The sequence below is a fragment of the Macaca mulatta genome, chromosome 9 (assembly GCF_049350105.2).
Source record: "Macaca mulatta isolate MMU2019108-1 chromosome 9, T2T-MMU8v2.0, whole genome shotgun sequence".
Lineage (NCBI taxonomy): Eukaryota > Metazoa > Chordata > Mammalia > Primates > Cercopithecidae > Macaca > Macaca mulatta.
Window position 1 is genome coordinate 87,560,366 of NC_133414.1, and position 18,498 is coordinate 87,578,863.

At 33.3% G+C, this 18,498-nt stretch overlaps 1 protein-coding gene across 1 annotated transcript in view; it reads left to right on the forward strand.

The window, feature by feature from the left end:
* The window catches only part of RTKN2 (rhotekin 2), a 79,717-nt gene that overhangs the window by 27,699 nt on the left and 33,520 nt on the right, over positions 1 to 18,498 (forward strand). Inside the window, exons 3-6 of the mRNA XM_015147537.3 lie at positions 1,654 to 1,712; positions 6,273 to 6,326; positions 7,712 to 7,829; positions 11,153 to 11,350. Coding sequence (XP_015003023.3) covers positions 1,654 to 1,712; positions 6,273 to 6,326; positions 7,712 to 7,829; positions 11,153 to 11,350 — 429 coding nt within the window. The remainder of the gene's footprint in view (positions 1 to 1,653; positions 1,713 to 6,272; positions 6,327 to 7,711; positions 7,830 to 11,152; positions 11,351 to 18,498) is intronic.

Below are 18,498 nucleotides of genomic sequence, written 5' to 3' on the forward strand. Positions count from 1 at the left end.
TTTTAAGAATTTATATTATGCGTTGCTCATATAGGCATTTTTAGAAATATTACTTTCAAATGCCAACCAATTATGTTTGTATTGTATTTCTTGTACAAGTTCGAAGAAATTGAGATTTGTGTTTGATTTCTAGTGGGCCTTTCAGTATATTATTTCACTAAAATAGATAATAAACTGTTCGATTGAACTGTTGAATTGAACTTAAGTAATAAGCAAGATAATCTTCTCTGACATGACAAACTAATATAAAATGTTGAACTTCACTCTTTAAAATTTATGATTCAATGAAACTTTATTTTGAAATAAACAATGAGTATTTGTATGTTTCACTGAGTGAATTCCCTAGTTTTAATACCAGATATGGCCATAAAGTAATTAGATAGAATTCTGAGAATATATGGCTTTAAATATACTGCATTATTTTAGTGATACCTAATGTATAATTCTATAAATACTATGTAAATATCTCATAAATTTATGAACTTTACATCAGTAAATTATTTTAGCTCATTTGAAATATACCACCTATATACTTATGAGTTTAATCCAGTAAAGGGGCAAAAAAGTGGGATGATATATTTGTTTTCATATTTGGATGCATTATAATGAATATATTGGCAGTGTTTTTAACAGACCTACTGAAAGCAGTGTGTTGCTGTCATCTCCTTCTGAAAACGTCCCATATCAAATTCCCATCCAGTCTTTCTCCAGAAGCCTTCTTAGAATCCAACAGTATCCAAATGGCAAATTTCCGTCTTATCACTTATTTGAAGTAACAGATTAAATTAACTGGTAGTTAATTAGCTGACTAAATTAAATAGGAATGAAAAATACAAAGAATAGTCTTGGAAATATTGCCCTGTAAATGGAATGCTAATCTCTAAATGCAGTTTATTAGGAAAATAGGATATTGGGGAAATAGTCAAAGATTGGATTGTTTCTATCTATTTTTAAAGTTTTCATGGTAATAAAATATTCTAACTTCAGATTTGTAAGTGTCTTATATCCCCATAATTTCCTTTGAATCATAATATTTTTCTCTCTAAATTTTATTCTGTCTACAGAGCTACTCTGTTTCTCATCTTAGTTTGTTACTTTATTGTTTTAGCATACACTTAGTTCTTTGGAATCTTGAAGAAATTAAATATGATATTAACTGTAGATATTTATACAGCAGAGGGTACTTTTTTGGATATTTATCAGATTCTATATGTATTAGATACTCCTGGACAGCAAATTACATGATTGGGAAGTTCATTACTGTTTCAGGCCACTGTATTTAGTAAATTAGAAATGTAATTTATGAAATTGTGATCTAAGGTATTATGCTTCTGGGGACATGGACAAATATTGTACGTCTTGTTTACAGATACAAGTGATCACAAAAGTCTTTCATCGTAAAGTAACCAGTATACAGTCATCAAGGAATATAAAGTTTATATGAAAAATCAGGGAGTGGCTCCAAATATTTCTTTTAACTTGCTAACTGTTGACTAAACATCTTAAAGTTTGAGTCAAATAGTTTACATTAACTGGAAGTCATTATTCATGGATACACATTTGCTTTTAATATTTCGACATTTGTGAAACACTGTTAAAACAATTGCTTATTAGAAAAGATCTTTTTTTCCATAAGGTTTTTTGTTTTGACAGTGATGTGAAATTTGAAAGTAAAGAACGAACAGCGTGTAAAGGAAAGATTGCCATATCAGGTATGCTATAAATGAATCTTTTATATTGCTGAATAAATTCTATAACATAACTACATGGTGGATTTTGGTTCATGCCCTGTCTCCATTCTCTTCATTTTGTTTTTCATGCCTCTATCAGAATATTTGTTCTAAAACACTGTTTTCAGCATTATGTGCTACATTTATATAGAACTTTAGAGTTTAAGAAAACTGTTTTATACATTACATACTCTACAGTTTTCTCCTTAGTGCACCCTTGTAAAATAGATAGAGTAATTGTTATTTTCTACAGATTCAGAGGGTAAGTGACTGAGGTGGGCCAAACCCAAGTCTTTTGACTCTGTTCCTTTCCTGCTCAGAAGCTATAATGTTTTTAATGTTTTGTCTGGGTCAGAAGTTCCATAAGGTTTTGGTACCATGTTTATTTTGGTCATCACTTTATACCTAGAAGCTAGCACAGTGCTTGGCTCATAGTAATTGCTCAGTGACTCTTGGATGAATGGCTGCTCTTCATTGCCTGTAGTGTAAAGACCACACATTTTTCTTCAGTCTTCCAGTTTGACCCAATTTTTTTTCTAGTCATATCTTCTGTTACTCCTAAACATAAGCTGTCTGCTTTAGCAGACATTTCTCGTCCTGGCAACATAACCCATGCTTCTGACACCCAATTAGCTTGTGAAATAACTACATTCTCTTAAAGATCTGTTTGTTCATCTATATATAATATAATCTCCGTTACCATTCCAGCTAGAAATGATGTTTCCTTTCTCTGAATTCCTCATGCAGTTAGGAGACCCTTCACCACTAGATGGCACTTATGCTGTGCAGTCTCAGTTTCTCCAAAGGGTTCAGGAAGCTAAAGACAATGGCTTGTAGATGCCACAGACTGAAATGAATACATGGCTGACTCGTGTGTACAGTAGTCAGATAATGCACTTTTACAACTATTTTCTTGTCAGTACATTTTCGAAACAACAGTATATACCTCCGTGGGTCCTTAAGTAATCACTAGATTATTGGCCAAAAGTCTTGTACTAGAGAGCCTGCTACATTTGAGGCACCGTCACCTAAGGGACTGTTTCTAGTAATATTTTTCTGGATAAACAAAATTATCACACAGGATGGTAGACCTACATTTTACAAAGTACATAAATGGCCAAAATCTGAAGAATTGCATTCAGCTAAGCACAATATTCTTCAGAAAATAACTGGAATATGTAAAAAATTGTTGCTTGTTTTATAGTTATTTATAGTTGTTTTTATCTTTATAATACAAAACAAAACATGTTTTATCTTTGTATCCTTTTGCTGTCAAACATGTACTTTTATGTAGTATTGTTTATTATGTGTAATAAATTTTTTGTGAATAAATTACTGTACATCTTTGAGATTTTATAAAAACTAAACATATCCTTCGTTTCTTGCTTCTAATATAGTGCCACTCAGTATATAAATGCGATATGTTAAGTTGCTGTTAAACACTCAAATGCCATGATAGTCAACATCTATTGTCATTTCATAAATTTATTGATTGTACCAATTCATAATAGAAATAACTGTACATTTAGAAGGAGTCTATTAAGTAAAAGTATTTAAAATAAAATAAAAAACTATTTCCTGCCCACAATTACTCAAATGTAAAAATTGAACATATTTCTACATGTGTTTCTTCTTTCCAAAAGATAATTTTAAATTAAATTAAGGAACGGAAACGCTGAGAAAATCAGATACTTACGTAATGTCTTTTCATCTTTGCCTAGACTTAATTATATCTTGTATGTGTTTGTAAAAACAAAATAAAAAATGAATTCACCTTTATAAATCCATTTTCTTTTGCTACTGGGATGAAAATGTGACCTTTGCTTCGGTAAAGATGAATATTTGCAACGAAGTTTCATAATGTTTTGATACACTCATAGCCAGAAAATACCTGAGTTTTTTGTTTCCAGCTACACCACTCCCTGGCCAGGTCTTTATGAAACTAAATCACTAATTTACTCTTATTATTTCTGCTGAACACCAAATATTTACCATATGTAAATGTAGTACTTACCGTAATTATATTGTGGTAATTAGCTTAGTCACCGACTACTAATTTAATGAATAAACCAAATCAGTTCACCAAGTACCTTAGTTTTCACTTTTGAAAATGATAGACAGACTTCTGGGACTTGATAGCATCAAGTCAGCTGTCTTCTTATGACTCTCTCAGTTTACCATTAAAATGTCAATGAAGACATAAAACAAGACAAAGGTTAGAGTACTGCAAACTGAAACTGAGCCATTTGCAAGAACCTGAAGGAAGTTCTATTATTGGAAGCTGAATTCAGAAATAGAATTGATGGGTTACAAATCCATTGCTGTCTGAAGAGCGCAAGACTACCTGGGAAATCGGTATCCAACTTCTCCTCTTGTGGAGCTGATATCTACCCTCCTCTCTTAGGCATGGGATAGAAGAAGGCTGACCCACAGGTTGTGAGTGTACAGCAAAGGAAGTCAGGATCCGTGTCCCTCCCATGATAGTATAAATAGTTAATGCTCTGTTAATCCTAACAGAGCAAGAACAGCTGTGAATAAGTACAGTTGTGAAATGAAATGAGTCAGCAGCTGTGGTCAAGCAAGAAGAAGTGGACTTTTTGGCAGCATATCAGCCAAGTCATAATTACAAAACAATAAAGCATTCTCATAGAAATCAAAAACAAAATTACAGTGTCTGTTATATCAATATAATTTAACAATTTTAGAAATTCTAGCTAAAATAATAAGGATAAAAGATGAAACTATTGAAAATAAATAGATAAATTGAATACTGTTTTAAGATAATAGATTGTAGGCCCAGCATGGTGGTTCACGCCTGTAATCCCAGTACTTTGGGAGGCCAAGGCAGGCAGATCACTTGAGGTCAGGAGTTTGAGACCAACCTGGCCTACATGATGAACCCCTCGTCTCTACTGAAAATCCAAAAATTAGCCAAGTGTGGTGGCGCATGCCTGTAATCCCAGCTACTCCGGAGGCTGAGGCAGGAGAATCACTTGAACCTGGGGACAGGGGTTAGGGGGAGGGTGGAGGTTGCAGTGAGTAGAGACCACACCATTGCACTCGAGCCCGGGTGATACAACAAGACTGTGTCTCAAAAAAAAAAAAAAAAAAGATAATAGATTGTAAACTTATAAAACTTAAGAGAATTTACTTCAACTCTATTTGAATGAATAAAGATTCAGCAAAAATGGCTGGATTCAAGATAAATATACAAAAAGTGGTACTTTATCTTAAAATCAATAATAACTAATTAGAAAATATAATACCAAAAAAGATATCCTTTACAATAAAACCTCCAAAAAACAAAAATATTAATTATTCAAGAATAACCTTAATAAAATGTAAAGGCAAATTGTTATGCTATTCTATATAAAGACAGAATATTATACAGTTATCAGTTCCTAAATTAATTTAGATAATGGAATACTAATAAAACACTTGGGGAAGGGGGATTTTGACAAGATTTGTTCTAAAATTTATATAAAGAAATTAGCAAGTAAGAATAAGGTGTTTTCAGAAAAGAAATATATCTAACAGATTAGTAAGTATATTATAAAGGTACAATAGTTACAATAGTATAATGTTGCCAGGCATGGTGGCTCATGCCTGTAATCCCAGCACTTGGGGAGGCCAAGGAGGGCAGATTGCTTGAGCCCAGAAGTTGGAGAACAGCCTGGCAAACATGGTGAAACTCTGTTTCGACGACAAAAAAAAAAAAAAAAAGGTGTAAAAAGTAGGCAGCCGTGCACAGTGGGTCACGCCTGTAATCCCAGCACTTCAGGAGGCCTAGGTGGGCTGATCACAAGGTCAGGAGATCAAGACCATCCTGGCTGACATGGTAAAACCCCATCTCTAGTAAAAATAGAAAAAAATTAGCCAGGGGTGGTGGCACATGCCTGTAGTCCCAGCTATTTGGGAGGCTGAGACTGGAGAATCGCCTGAACCTGGAGGCAGAGGTTGCAGCAAGCTGAGATCGCGCCACTGCACTCCAGCCTGGGCAACAGATGGCACACACCTGTAGTCTCAGCTACATGGGAGGCTTAGGTGGGAGATTTGCTTGAGCCCTAGAGTTCAAGGCTGCAGTGAGCCATGGTGGCACCACTGCACTCCAGCCTGAGCAACAGAGCAAGACCCTGTCAAAAAAAAAAAAAAAAAAGGAAAAATAATACGGTGTTGGTATTTAGCTAGACAGTAATTAATAAATGATTCAGATTCATAAAAGTATAGTCAAGGAACAGGTATTTACTCAGAATGGCATATATGATAAAGATGTCATCATTAATCAGTAAGGAAGAAACATATATGGAGTTAGAACAGTTATTTTTATAAGAAGAATATATTTTTACATCACACAGTAATTTCACAGATTAAATAACTTTTAAAAGTACAAACTATAAACAACATCTAGAAAATGTGCTGTTAAACGACAACACTTTATGTTAGCTTTAATAGAATTATTATGGAATGCAGAGGTTCAGGTCACTGTAAAGAATAAAACTTAACAAAATTATTACTTGTCATTTCTTTTTCCCTTCTTTGTAGATATTCGAATACCACTAATGTGGAAAGACACTGATCACTTCAGCAATAAAGAACGTATGTATGATTTTAATTTGTAATTGAAATGTTTTCTTTAGTATGTAGTATATCTGATTTTTGAGAAAAAAGACTGCTTCCTTACTGAAATAAATTGATGTCATTTGAATAAGCAGCATCTTGAACCGTTTTCTGATTTTTAATATAAATATGTTGCAGTTACTTGATACTAATTAATATAGTGCATATGTAGTGTACTTTTAGTTGTTGATAGGAACCAGTGCAAGGACAGTGAGTACTGGGTTCAGAGTGGGAACGGGGGAAGGGAAATGTTTAGCGAATAAAGGTAAAGCAGAAGAAAATGTTTAGTGAATAAAGGTAAAGCCAACATTTCTTGTATTTGACCAGAGTCTGGAAGATTTTTCTGCCTTATTTCATTACTTCAGGTTATTTAACAGGATGAAATAAGGAAAAATTTTTAGCTTGATCTGATTTTTTTTCCTTCAGTATTTTATGGTTTTATATAGTCTTTACAAATCCATGTATTGCTTAGGTCATGGAAATTAACCTCAAATGATTTCTAGCTGTTAGAGGCAAAGCAGGAAAGATATGATAATACTTTATCTTCGTTGTCTATTGTGATAGCTTTGTTCCTTGTACTTTAAAAACTGAATCATATTAAGCATAATTAGTTTTATATGAAGAATTTAAAATCAGGTTAGTGTTTGTTATTCAATTAGGAAATATAATTTGCTTTACAAAGGAATACATGTGGGAATTAAGTAAAGCTTTCTGATTACTAAAGAGAATAAGTTTTTCTGAAGAGCAACATTTTCTAAAAATGAGGATTTAGCCCTTTAATCACCTAATACTTTTTAAAACACCACCAAATTAAAAGGCCCAGCAGCTATGTTTTTTGTGTTCTCATGTCTATTTTATTGTTTTTTTTTTTTCTTGTGGTTTCCTCCCTTGCTGTTAGTTTGGTGGAAAATATTTTGCTGTCGTTAATGTGCCTACTCTTAACCTCTTCTAATAAAAAACATCTTTTTCTTAAATAGACTTGGAAACCAAAATGACAGAGGTAGTAGTGTGTGTGTGAGTGTGTGCGCGTGCATGTGCATGTATATAAAGTTTACTATTAATTAAAGCTTAAGGAGTTTTAATAGGAATAAAATTTATGAGTTTGGTGGTTTCTTTAGGCTGCTGAGAGGCCTATATATTTAACTTTATTTTTGCTTCCTTGTTGAATTGTTGTGTTCTAGTTGAGTAAGGTATTCCTATATACTGGCAGAACAGTCACTGTAAGACTTAAGGGTTACAATATACAATGTATGAAAAGAGTCTATTAATAATCTTTAAGCTAATATTTTTCATTTTCAAGTAGATTTTAACATAATGATTTATTACATGGATCGTTGCTTAATATGTTGTTATTTTTCCTCCAGGATCGCAATGCTATGCCATTTTTTGTTTATTCAAAATGGGAGCTAATGTGTTTGATACTGATGTGGTGAATGTAGATAAAACAATCACAGATATATGTTTTGAAAATGTAACCATATTGTAAGTATTTTTTAATCTTCAGAGAAAAATCTAAAATTCTTTTTTAAAAGGAAGTTCTTATTGGGTTTTTGGATTCTTTTTATGTTTAAATGTTTAAGTGATCTTTAAATGTTTAATATGATTTTAAAAATTACTTTGTTCAGAAGAAGTCCTTTTCTCTCTGCAATTTTCTGATGTAAAATAAAAATGGAAATATTGTAATTACTGTTAGCAATAAATATTTGACTTATAGTTCAGTTATTAACTAAGCTTTGCATACAACAGAATATCCTGTAATGTTATTTGATATAGAGATAATTTAAGCATAAAACAGGATTTTTATCTCATGTAGGATATTTGGTTGCAGAAATACTACAATAGTATAACAACTTTATTTACAAAATAGTCCTGAAGTACATGCTATAGGAAGAGCACTTTGAAATTTTGGGGTGTTCTTTTTCTTATGGTGCACTTCTTTCATGTACTTCAAAACAATAAAAAAAATGGGTGATCCTCAGGGCTGTTTTTATGGTCCCTGCTCTTTTACAGGCTCATTTTATTGTGGTCATAATACAGAACAAGAAAGAACTCCTTGGGTAGCCATAGAAATCATTTTTAACTAACATAGTTTTTCCTGCCCTCCTTCAAAGGTTCTGTGTGCCTAAATCAGTGTGGGATTTGTATTTTAGACTTTTGAAGACATGATCTTTAGATCTAAATGTTAATAGCGACTAACTATTAATATAAAAACCCATATGCATGGTTTTTGCCATTTTCAGCTATGGAGCTAGACAGGTGAGATTTCAGAGGCCTAGTTTTGCCACTCACATAACATTAAAAAAACCTGTAGCAAACCATATTTTGTGGCTTCTGGTCCAGTGTCTCATAGTAATAGTATAGCCTGGAAAAATAAAATGCATTGTTCTGAGTTATAAGTAGTAATGCAGGCCTTCTTATAAGCTGTATTGAACCAAAGGAATTTATTTAGGGTCCAAAAGATATCCCCAAATGCTTACATAATTGAGGCTAAAAAAAATTACTTTTTTCTTAGTTATCTGGATACATTTATTTCCATTATCAGCTATTGCTAGTGAATTTTTTTTTTCCTGCCAAAATTACCCGTTAATGGGCCCTTTTCTTCACATCACTTTGCTATTGTTTGTTTTTATCATGGAGACAAAAATCAGACTTTTTTTTTTCCAGGGAAAGAACAATAGAAGTTAGGAAGACAACACATGATTTATAATTTTTTGAGAATTCTGTAAATATTTTAAATTGTTCTAAAAATAACTGCTGACAAATGTTATAAATGTTGAAAAATGTGCTTTTTGTTATGATGATTGTTTTTAATAAGTATTCAATATTTATGAATCTCTGGTTTTTCTCTAAATACTGACTTTTTTAGTCATTACCAGGAATACTGTATGTTTAAAAGTTGCCAAATAATAAACTATAAAAATAGCTGGAAGTTATTCCTGGGATTTATTCAAACTATAGATTGGCCATTTCTATCTTTAAAAGTCTGTGCTCCATTTTTTAAATCTCTGAAACTGATGGATCTTCCATCTGCAAGTAACATCTGCTGCTGATGGACCTCTTTTGCAGTCTTAAGTATATTTTATTGTTAGTAACACTACCACAGTCTTTAATGCTAAAGGTAGTTCATTGTGTCTGAAGAAGGGCAAAGCCAATCTTAACTTTTGCTAAAATTGCAGAATTTTGTATATTGATTTAATAAATATATATCTAGTACTTTCTACATTCCAGGCACAATACTAGATTAAGAACACAAAGATCACCCAGACAGCAGCCATTCTCAGGAGTTCATGCTTTGAAGTATATATTTTCCCCTATATAACCAGATAGTAAAATGTTATTTATAGTTATTAGGTGCAAAAGTCGGGGCGGGTCAGGGGACACAGTGAAGAGTGCACTATAAGTGACTCTTTATAAAGAAGAAATGAAAACTAAAGGTTTAGCAGATTTTTTTTGGAAGAACAGTCATTTCAAAAAATTACACTTATAAATACCTTAAAAATGTATTAAAGGAATGACAAGGGGAAATAGTATTGGCAACAAAATGACCAGGGTATTTTATTCTTTCTTTAACATCCCTATGTATATATTGGTTAAACTGAATTAAGATTGCCATAGTTTTGAAGCTGATATCTCTGAAAGTTGCAGTAAGTCTCTCAGGCCATTTAGATGCCAAGTAAACACTGAGAGATTCTGTCTCATTAACGTATTTTAACATAAACTTATTCCAAATTCTTACTTTCCCCCCCATAAACCTTGCACTTAATTGAGGAGATTCTGCAATCTTCTCTTGGCTCCCCTGCAGTCTTTTCTTTATTTTAAAAAGAAAGTTTATTGTGTATATTTGAGGTTTATAACACGATGTTACAGGATACATATAAATAGTAAAATGTTACTATAATCAAACAGATTAACATCTGTCATCTCACATAGTTACTTTTTTGTGACAAGAGCAGCTAAAATCTATATAACAAAACTCTCTAACACAATTTTATTAACATTCGTCCTCATGTTGTTACAGTACATTGTATCTCTAAACTTGTTCATCCTCCATATCTGCTATTTTGTGTCCTTTGACCTACATCTCCCCATTTACTCTCCCCCAATCCTTGCCCATGGTAACCACTGTTTTATTCTCTATTTCTATGGTTTTGAGCTCTTTTTAAAAAATATTCCACATATAATTGAGATCATACAATATTTTTATTTCTATGCTTGACTTATTTGACTTAATATCCTCCAAGTTCATCCATGTTGTAGCAAATGGCAAGATCTCCTTTTTTAAGGCAGAATGGTTGTCTGTTGTGTGTGTATACACACATACTTTATTTTCTTTATCTGTTTTACCGTTGGTGGACATATCTTGGTGATTGTGAATAATGGTGCATTCTTATAGTTTCTTCAGTATCTTGGCTATTGTGAATAATGCTGCAATGAACAGGTGAGTGCAGATAATTTCACAAGGTAATGATTTTATCTCCTTCGAGTATAAACCCAGAATAAGGACTGCTGGATCATGTAGTAGTTCCATTTTTAATTTCTTTAGGAACCTCTATACTGCTTTCCATAATGACTCCACCAACAGTGTACTAGGGTTCCCTTTTCTCCATACCCTCGTCAACATTTATCTCATGCCTTTTTGATAATATCCATCCTTATGGGTGTGAAGTAGTATCTCATAGTGGTTTTAATTTGCATTTTCCTGATGTCAAATGCTGATTTTAAATGTTACATAAACATAAAAGAATGTTGTAATTTTATTTTCTACTGAGTTAAATTTCTAACATTATGAATGCCCTTGTTTTTAGTAATGAAGCAGGGCCAGACTTTCAGATAAAGGTGGAAGTATATAGTTGCTGTACAGAAGAATCTTCTATAACCAACACACCAAGAAAGCTAGCTAAGAAACTCAAGACATCTATAAGTAAAGCTACAGGAAAGAAAATAAGTTCAGTGCTTCAAGAAGAGGATCATGAAACGTGCTTGCTCCTCAGCCCTGCTGTTTTGTAAGTTTTTAATACTGTATTTATGGTGACATAATTATACATTTTTGATATTTTAAAGTATTATATGTGAAGTGTATGTTTACTTTATAAATGGAAAAACATCATGAAACAAAAACAAAACTTAGTTATTTGACATTTACTCAACTGAGGTATCCTTAATACCCTCCTTAAAAGGTAGGACGTTGGTTGAGAGTGTTTTTAGTGATTTGGAATTCTAATGCAAGTTGAATATCCCTTATCTGAAAGCCTTCACGCCAGAAGTGTTTTAGATTTGGACTTTTTCAGATTTTGGAATATTTGCATATACATAATTAGATAACTTGGGGATGGCACCCAGGACTAAACATTATATATATATACACACACATATATATACATACATACACATACACATACCTTATAGCCTAAAGGTAATTTTCCATGATATTTTTAATAACTTTATGCATAAAACAAAGTTTTGACTTCAAACATCACATGAAGTCAGGTGTAGAATTTTCCACTTGTGGTGTCATTTAGGCATTCAAAAATTTCAGATTTTTGAGCATTTCAGATTTTCAGAGTAGAGATGTTTAGCTTGTATCTACCAAAAAAATGAAATGTTGTTGGAAAGGAACTATGTGCATGTCAAGGTATTTCTTTACCTATTAATCTACTAATTAAATTGCTCTATGTATGTCATGCTTTATTCTTATGGAAAATATTTTATCTCTTTTTAACAAAACCACATGATTATTATCATACTTAACTAAAAAAAAATAAGTCCTTTATATCCAGTCTATATTCATATTGCCCAATATTGGAAAAAAAATCCTGTTTTGATTTGTTCAAATCGGAATCCAAACAAGGTCTACAATATTACATTAAAGTGAATCTTTTAAGTTTCTTTTAACCTACTACAATTTCCTGTCCTATTTTTTTCTTGTCATTATTTATTGAAGAGACTAGGTCTTGTAGAATTTTCCATATTTTGAATTTAGTTGATTTCATCTTTGTGGTCTTTTTTTACATTTTTTTCTGGCCCTTGTATTTCCTATAACCTCGCAGTTAGATCTAGAGGACTGATTAGGTTCAGTTCTCTTTTAGGGGAATACTATTCATATTATTAGATGTACTTCCTACTAGCTTCTAGTAGGAGGCTTTGTCCCACTTTCAGTAATGTTAAAATTGATCAGTGGGTTTAGGTGTTGCCAGCCTAACCTATCAGGTATAAAGTTCTCTATCAGTCTTTTATCTAATGGTTTTTAACAGTCAAGGCTCATCATTTATTATTATGGATTATAATTTGGTGACTTTATATATCTGTCCTGCATTTTTCTTCCAAACTGGAATTCTTGCAAAGAACGTGTCCTTGTAAACTCTCTGGATACAACTACAATAACATTGGTGGAGGAAAGGGAAGAAAAAAAATGCCTGATTCTTCTGTTTACTAGATTTTAGAATATTAAGTTGAAACCGTAGCAATCATGGAGGTGATCAGTGTTGTTTTATTTGAACTCTTGCATTTTCTTTTCTTTTCTTTTTTTTTTTTTTTAAAGACAAGTCTGGATCTGTTACCCAGTCTGGAGCGCAGTGGAGCTCTCAGCTCACTGCAGCCTTAGCCTCCTGAGTAGCTAGGACTACCGGCACATGGTGCTGCGCCTGGTGGCTAATTTTTGTATTTTTCTTGTAGAGATAGTGTTTCACCACATTGCTCAGGCTGATCTCAGCCTCCTGGGCTCAAGCAATCATTCGCTTGCCTCAGCTTCCCAAAGTGCTGGGATTACAGGTGTGAGGCCACCACACCCAGCCTTGAATTTTTATAATGTTTGTGTTTCAATCTGCTATTCTCTTTGATGCCCAAGTTGTTCATCTTTGATCAGTGGGAAACCGTTAAACTGACTTCTACATCCTTTGAGACAACCTAATCTTTGATAGCTTTTTTGCTTTCTGACACAGTAAGATGTTCCCCTTTCACCTTGTATTTTTCTGCCAAGACTTGGAATCACCATTTCTCCAAGGAGCGTGGTTTCCTTCAGATACCTTCTTTAAACATTGTATTTGTTTCTTCACAAATAGTTTTCTGTTGATGTTTCTTTGGAACACTGTTGATCAAGCTGCATTCCTAGAATTTCTTTGCATGTTTCGTAGAGTTGGCTCTTCAGTATGTCAGTAATTTTACTGTATTATAAAAAGCAAAATATTTGAGGTATAGATCCTGGAAACGCCAGTCATCAAAATTTAATTAAATTACTCTTTTCATGTGAGATGTATTACATGCAAAATATACTTTGGCACTCTAGCATAGTGTCTTTCAATCTCTTTGGATTGATGCTTATGCTAAAAAAATACATTTTAAATCATGACTGAGTGCACAGTTATGTAAGCAGATAGATTTTATGAAGTAATTATTAACCCTTACTATTTACAATGTAATTATCAGGCATTTTCTTATTCTGTTGCTTTCAGTTTTTTTAATGCTGTTTGTAAATCATTAAATTGATTTCATGACCCATGAATCAGTCCCAGTCCACATTCTGAAAAACAGTCATAGAAGATGTCTTTCCAATATAAATGTCATTTAAAAGGAGGCAAGAGACCTTCCATTTTCTTCTCTTAGATCTTAGACCATCTTTAAAACTTTTCTGCATTAATATTATATCAAGGATTTGCTGGAAGGTACTTTAATTCAGTCATTAGGTGGTGGAATTAATTCTTTTTGATTATTAGATAAACAATTCTATTTCTAGGTTTAAACAGGTTTTAGTGCAGAAAGAGACCTTAGAGATAATTACCCAGTTCAATAATTTTTACATTTTTTAAGTAGCAAAACTCCTATTTTAAAAATGACAGGACCAGTAGTGTCTCTTATCCAACTGCACTATATGATAGAAAAGTTACATTTTTTCCCTTACTTTCTCATATGAAAGGCAAAGATGTTCATATATAATCATTTCTTTTTAGAAAGCTTTTCAGAAACATTTCTGGAGTTTCATGCACCTTTACAGCATGTAAAAACAGTGAATGTACTTCCAAAATAGTTTAAAACTTCATTGTATGGCCACGAATACTCAATTTTTAATTTCTGTAATTTATTACTTCTGTCACCCAAGAGAGATTAATTTACTCTCTGAGTTTTTGTTTTTCCTTCTGTAATAATAATAAATAATAATATCTCAACTCCATAGGATAATTATGAGATTTAATAAGATAATTCATGGATTTGGTTTGTAAAGGAAGCATTTTATAGTAAGCTCTGTTACCATTATGGGTACTGTTTTTACTGTCCCCAGACCAGTGCTTTTTCTAGGCCTTTTTTTTTTTTTAAACTCACGGTAAAACTTCACGGTTTAGAAACTTGACATAGGATTATAAAATGTAGCCACATGTTTTCATTTAAACTATGTTTATAATTTTATAGGAGATCATTTAAATGATGTTAGAAACTATATTTAAGGCCTGGGGCGGTGGCTCATACCTGTAATCCCAACACTTTGGGAGGCTGAGGCAGGCAGATTGCCCCAGAGTTCGTGACCAGTCTGGGCACCAGGGTGAAACCCTTCTCTAGTAAAAATACAAAAAACCAGCCCAGGTCTAGTCCCAACTACCCAGGAGGCTGAAGTAGGAGGATCACCCGAGCCTGGGAGGTTGAGGCTACAGTGAGCTGTGTGATCATGCCACGAGAGAGAGACAGAGAGAGACAGAGAGAGAGAGAGAAAAGAAAACCATATTTAATCTATATTTCTTTTTGAAGCCTAGAGGAATTTTTGAGAATAAATTTTTTGTGCATTAAGTTCTTTTTACTAGACAGGCATATTTATCTTGGAGTATCTATTTTCCTGTTCAGAATTTTTCATTCTATTTGGTTTATTTTTGAATCCAAACACTAATTTTCTTTATGAACATTTCCCCCTTGAAACTTGCATGCCATTTGTTTATTTGATACCATTAAAGTTGGTTAAAAGATAAAATAAAACCTTTTACAGCATTTCACAAATCATGGCCTTCTAATACCAGCATTCTGTTGATACTGTAGTATGACCCTAGAGTCTGCTAGGTGAACTCATAGCCCAGGACTACTCTTACCTGATGCTTCCTTAACTGGACCACTTCAGCACCGTGGTAGGAGTTTAAAATTCAGAATGCGTAAGGAGATCATCTTGTGTAGTTAAGTGATCTAGGTCAGTGCGAAGATTTCTAATACAGATTTTAGTCTTTAACCAAAATGGACACATATAAAATGATAAAATTTTCCCTAGTAATATGACATGTGACCAAATATAGCCGTTCTTCCTGACAAGAGTGCATTTTTTAGACTACCATTTAAAGCAGCCATTTTTTTTTCATAACATTCCCCTTCCTCCAAAAAAATGTTGTAACAATTGGCCTATTTGATAGAAAAAAAAAGTAGCTGATTAAACTTTTGGGAACTCAATATTAGGGTTGGCTAAAAGGAATGAGTGTAATGTTTTAGAAAGAAAATGTTATCCTGACAAGAATGTTTTAAAAGTGAGGTCACTGTTGGTTTTGGAAGCACTGGCATTGTAGTTAGTCATGTTTTAAAAATGAAGCAACTTGGAATACCGTAAAGTATTGTTTGATCTGAAAGAAGACAGTGAACATTTTTGGTAATTTTTAGTATGCTCCCTGATAAGATTCATTTATTCATTTTATTGTGGACTTTAGCTTACTAAAATTCCTTTAGCCAGACTTTCCCAGTGCATCTAATAGCTGAATTAACTATTTTATGCTCCTTGATAACTATTTAGTACATTATTCTTTAACTATACATCATTCTAAACAATCATCTTGTGAAAACTGGTAAACTTCAGAGTGATTATTTACTTGACAAAAGATGTATTGTTTCTTAAAAATAAGCCACTAATACTACATTTTAAATATGATTAAACTTATGAAACCTGTATCCTAACACTTGTTCAGAATACATGGATTATTTATGTTTTGAGGAACTAGACTTAAAGATTTGGTGATGTGACAGATAATACAGTTTGTAAACGTAACTAAGGAGTTACTCAACTATTGTACATAATTAATTAAATCATTGTAGAAATGATTATCCAGCAGTCATGTCATTTGTTAAATTCAAAGGTTAATAGATCCCTGCACTCAAAATTCTTCCAGTTTAGTAAAATGTGGTCACTATTTGTTTTAAAAGAAAAAGTATCTTAAACTATTTCTTAATGAGTTACAAAGCCAATATGATACACTGGGGCTCTCTTTCCAGTATACCTCTTGCTAGCTACAGGCAAGTCAGTTACCTTCTCTGAACATCAGTTTCTTCATCTGAAAATGTGGAACAAAATATCTGCCCTGCCTATCTCTAGTAGTTTTTTTGAACCTTAAAAAAGATGTTGCTTGTCAAAGTGCCTTAAACTGCACATAGAGATGAAGTATGACAATGCTTTGCATGCAGTTGATTCCTAGGGGTGGTTTTCATCCTGTTACCACTTAACCACATTAATCATTTTGTTAGAAAAATAATAGGCCCAGTGCATTCACTCATGCCTGTAATCTCAGCAATTTGGGAGGCTGAGGTGGGTGGATCACCTGAGGTCAGGAGTTCGAGACCAGCCTGGCCAACGTGGTGAAACTCTGTCTCTACTAGAAAAAAAAATACAAAAAATTAACCAGGCATGGTGGCGAGCACCTGTAATCCCAGCTACTTGGGAGGCTGATGCAGGAGAATCACTTGAACCCAGGAGGTGGAGGTTGCAGTGAGCCGAGATCGTGCCATTGCACTGCAGCCTGGGCAACAAGAGCGAGACTCCGTCTCAAAATACAAAAAGAAAAAAAGAATAATAGAAACTTGGAAATAGAACCTAGAAGGAAAAAAAGTTAGTCATAGTTTACTCTAAACCAAATACTTCTTATCAGTTTGAGCTGATATTTTACTTTCAGGTTTTTAAATGTCTAGCTTTTGGGGATATTTACATAATAATTATACTGCACATTCAACTTTCTTCAGAATTTATTCCAGTCTTTACATAATTATTTTGATGGCCACATTATCTGTTATTTGGCTATATCATAGTTTAACTGTTTTTAGAGGAGGCTATCAATAATTTTTTTCATGTTGTTATGTGTCACTCATTGGAAATAGAGGTAAATGTCTTACATATTAACCTTAAAGTAGTTAAAAGATGTCTCAGTCACAATCATTTCTTAAGGCCCAAGAAAAAAATTTAAACATATAGTTTGGTTATCACATACTTTTAGTCAATTCTGCCACACAAATTGCCTTCTAAACATGCCATCTCTTCAGTGCACCCAGTACAGATGCAGTGAATAACATAGTTCCTTCCTGTGCACACTAGTAGCAGTGTTTAACATTCTACAGTATATTGAAATGACTCTTCCTAACGTGAAGACTACTCCAATTTTTTTAGTGGTCAATGAGAATAAATTACAGTGTTGGTCCTCAAAATAAAACCCAAAAGTGTCTTCATTCTCTTTCTTTCTGTATCCTACCATTTCAGATATTTTTCTTGATAGATTTAACATACATGTGTTAAGAATAATACAAGTATTAGCCCATGTAATACCTTGACCTCTGGGTTTCATGACCTTGCCCCAGTAATTTTGTCCTCTTTCAATTTCAGCCATCTACCTCGTGATTGCATTCTAGATCTTGTCATTACTAGTAATTGCATGTCCTCTGTAATCTTTGTAGTAGGTATCCCACTCTCTTCACCATCTCCCACATTTCCAGGTTCTTCCCTTCAGTACTCTGACTCCAGTTTAGAATACATAATTTACTGTTTTATCCTTTCCTAGCATCTCTGTTGTCATACTTTCCTTGGAAAAACTCCAACCTTGGTTAACTCCTACTTTGAGCTCCTTTGCACTCGTACTCTTGAGGAATAGATGAAGAAGCAAGAGAAAAACACAGTTATACTTCCTGGTCTTACTTGAGATACATAATCCCTAACCTTAAGTGGGTTCTCAGTATGACTGAGCAATTCTGTTTCTACAGTCTTCTACTTTACCTCTCTTCAAGGTAAGTATTTCACATGTCTTCTCTCTAACCGCCAATATCTTCTCTCTGCCCCTTATTCATAGCTGATGACTTTGTTTCATACATCATTGATACTACTGAAGTAATTGGGAGAGAACTTAAATATGCTCCATCCTCCAAATCTGCCAGCCTACCC